Genomic DNA, 1,598 nt, shown 5'->3' with positions numbered 1-1,598 from the left:
GTTTTCAGCGTTTCAAAGTCGAAACTTTTCAGCGCCAGAATGTCCCCGTTTTCAGAATTTACATTTAAAAACGAGGACAATTTGTTATCTCCGCTTACATCTCTCAGAATATGGTAGGAAATGAGAGCATTATCACCGTCATCACGATCAGAAGCTTTCACAGAAAACACCGAAGCTCCGGGGCTGTTATTTTCAGTGATGTAAAATGTGTAGGGACTTGATGAAAACTCCGGACTGTTGTCATTTACATCTGACACAACGACGCTTATCGTCTTCTCAGTTAAATAAGAAGGCTCGCCTGTATCTTTGGCAACAATTGTGACATCATAATGAAAAATCATTTCTCTGTCCAAATGCGACTTGGTGACAACCGCGTACATGTTTTCTTGTAATGATGGAGCTAAAGTAAAAGGAACTTCTTGTTTGATTGTGCAGATGACTTTACCATTGATTCCAGAGTCTGAATCACTGACGCTGATGAGGGCCACTGTCGTACCTATCTTTGAATCTTCCTTGATCGAGCTAGAAAATGATGTCACTTCAATCTCAGGCGCATTGTCATTAACATCAAGAGCAGTTATCATAACGCTTTTGTCAGTAGTTAGGGGAGCCGTTCCCTTGTCAGATGCTTTAATGTCAATTTCATAATTCCTACTTTTCTCGAAATCTATGTGACCTGTTACTTTAATTTCGCCAGTATCTTCATCTATACTAAACAGCTCCATCACTTTTGAATCAACTTCGTTACCAAATGAATATATTATTTCACCGTTTGCACCCTGGTCCAAATCTGTTGCGTTTACCTGAATCACTACAGTGCCAACAGGAACGTTTTCCTTAAGCGTGGCAGAATACAACTCTTTGTTGAATACTGGAGTGTTGTCATTAACGTCAAGTACGTCTACAATTATATTTATGTCACCAGACTTGGGCGGTTTGCCTCCATCAACGGCGGTCAGACGCAGCTTATGCTTCCCAGCTGTTTCTCTATCTAACTGCTTTTGCAGAACTAAAAACGGTACTTTGCGGTCTTCTCCTCGGTCCTTGACTTCTACTCTAAAATGTTCGTTGTGGCTGAGTTTGTATTGCTGAATGGAGAACTGGCCTACATCGGGATCGCGGGCAGCCTGCAGCTGAAATCTCGCTCCCGGCAGAGCCGACTCTGAAATTTCAAGCCGTTTTTCTTTCTCCGGAAAAACAGGGGAGTGATCATTGATATCAAGTATTTCCACTGCCACGTAGTGAATCTCCAGTGGGTTTTCTAGCACGGTTTTCAGATTGATCAGGCACGGGCTGCTCCGTTCGCACACCTCCTCCCTGTCTATTCTCTTTTTCAGATACAGGACGCCATCGTTTTGATTCACCTGAAACAGTGGTTCGGTGGAGCCGGTTACAATGCGGTATCCTCTGTCTTTGAGTGCGCTCTTATCTAGTCCCAAATCCTTCGCTATATTGCCCACGACGGTTCCCTCTTGAATCTCCTCAGATATGGAATATCTGATCTGCGCAAAAGCTCCACTCCACAAAACATCCAAAACAACTACGAAGGCAAACCAACACCGTCGCTCCCTCCATGCTTTGCCTCCTCTTTGTTCCAT

At 43.6% G+C, this 1,598-nt stretch overlaps 1 protein-coding gene across 1 annotated transcript; it reads right to left on the bottom strand.

Moving 5' to 3' along the window:
• Positions 1 to 5: 5 nt before the first annotated feature.
• On the bottom strand, positions 6 to 1,598 carry LOC103375147 (protocadherin alpha-3-like; the record flags this gene model as incomplete). The annotated part of the gene is made up of 1 exon (XM_008305354.1): positions 6 to 1,598. A coding segment is annotated over exon 1 (1,593 nt), but the record flags the coding sequence as incomplete, so codon positions are not given.

The sequence above is a fragment of the Stegastes partitus genome, unplaced genomic scaffold (genome assembly GCF_000690725.1).
Source record: "Stegastes partitus isolate 25-593 unplaced genomic scaffold, Stegastes_partitus-1.0.2 Scaffold2484, whole genome shotgun sequence".
Taxonomy (NCBI): domain Eukaryota; kingdom Metazoa; phylum Chordata; class Actinopteri; family Pomacentridae; genus Stegastes; species Stegastes partitus.
The sequence above is the reverse complement of the archived record's forward strand: the minus strand, read 5'-3'. Positions and strand labels throughout refer to the sequence as shown.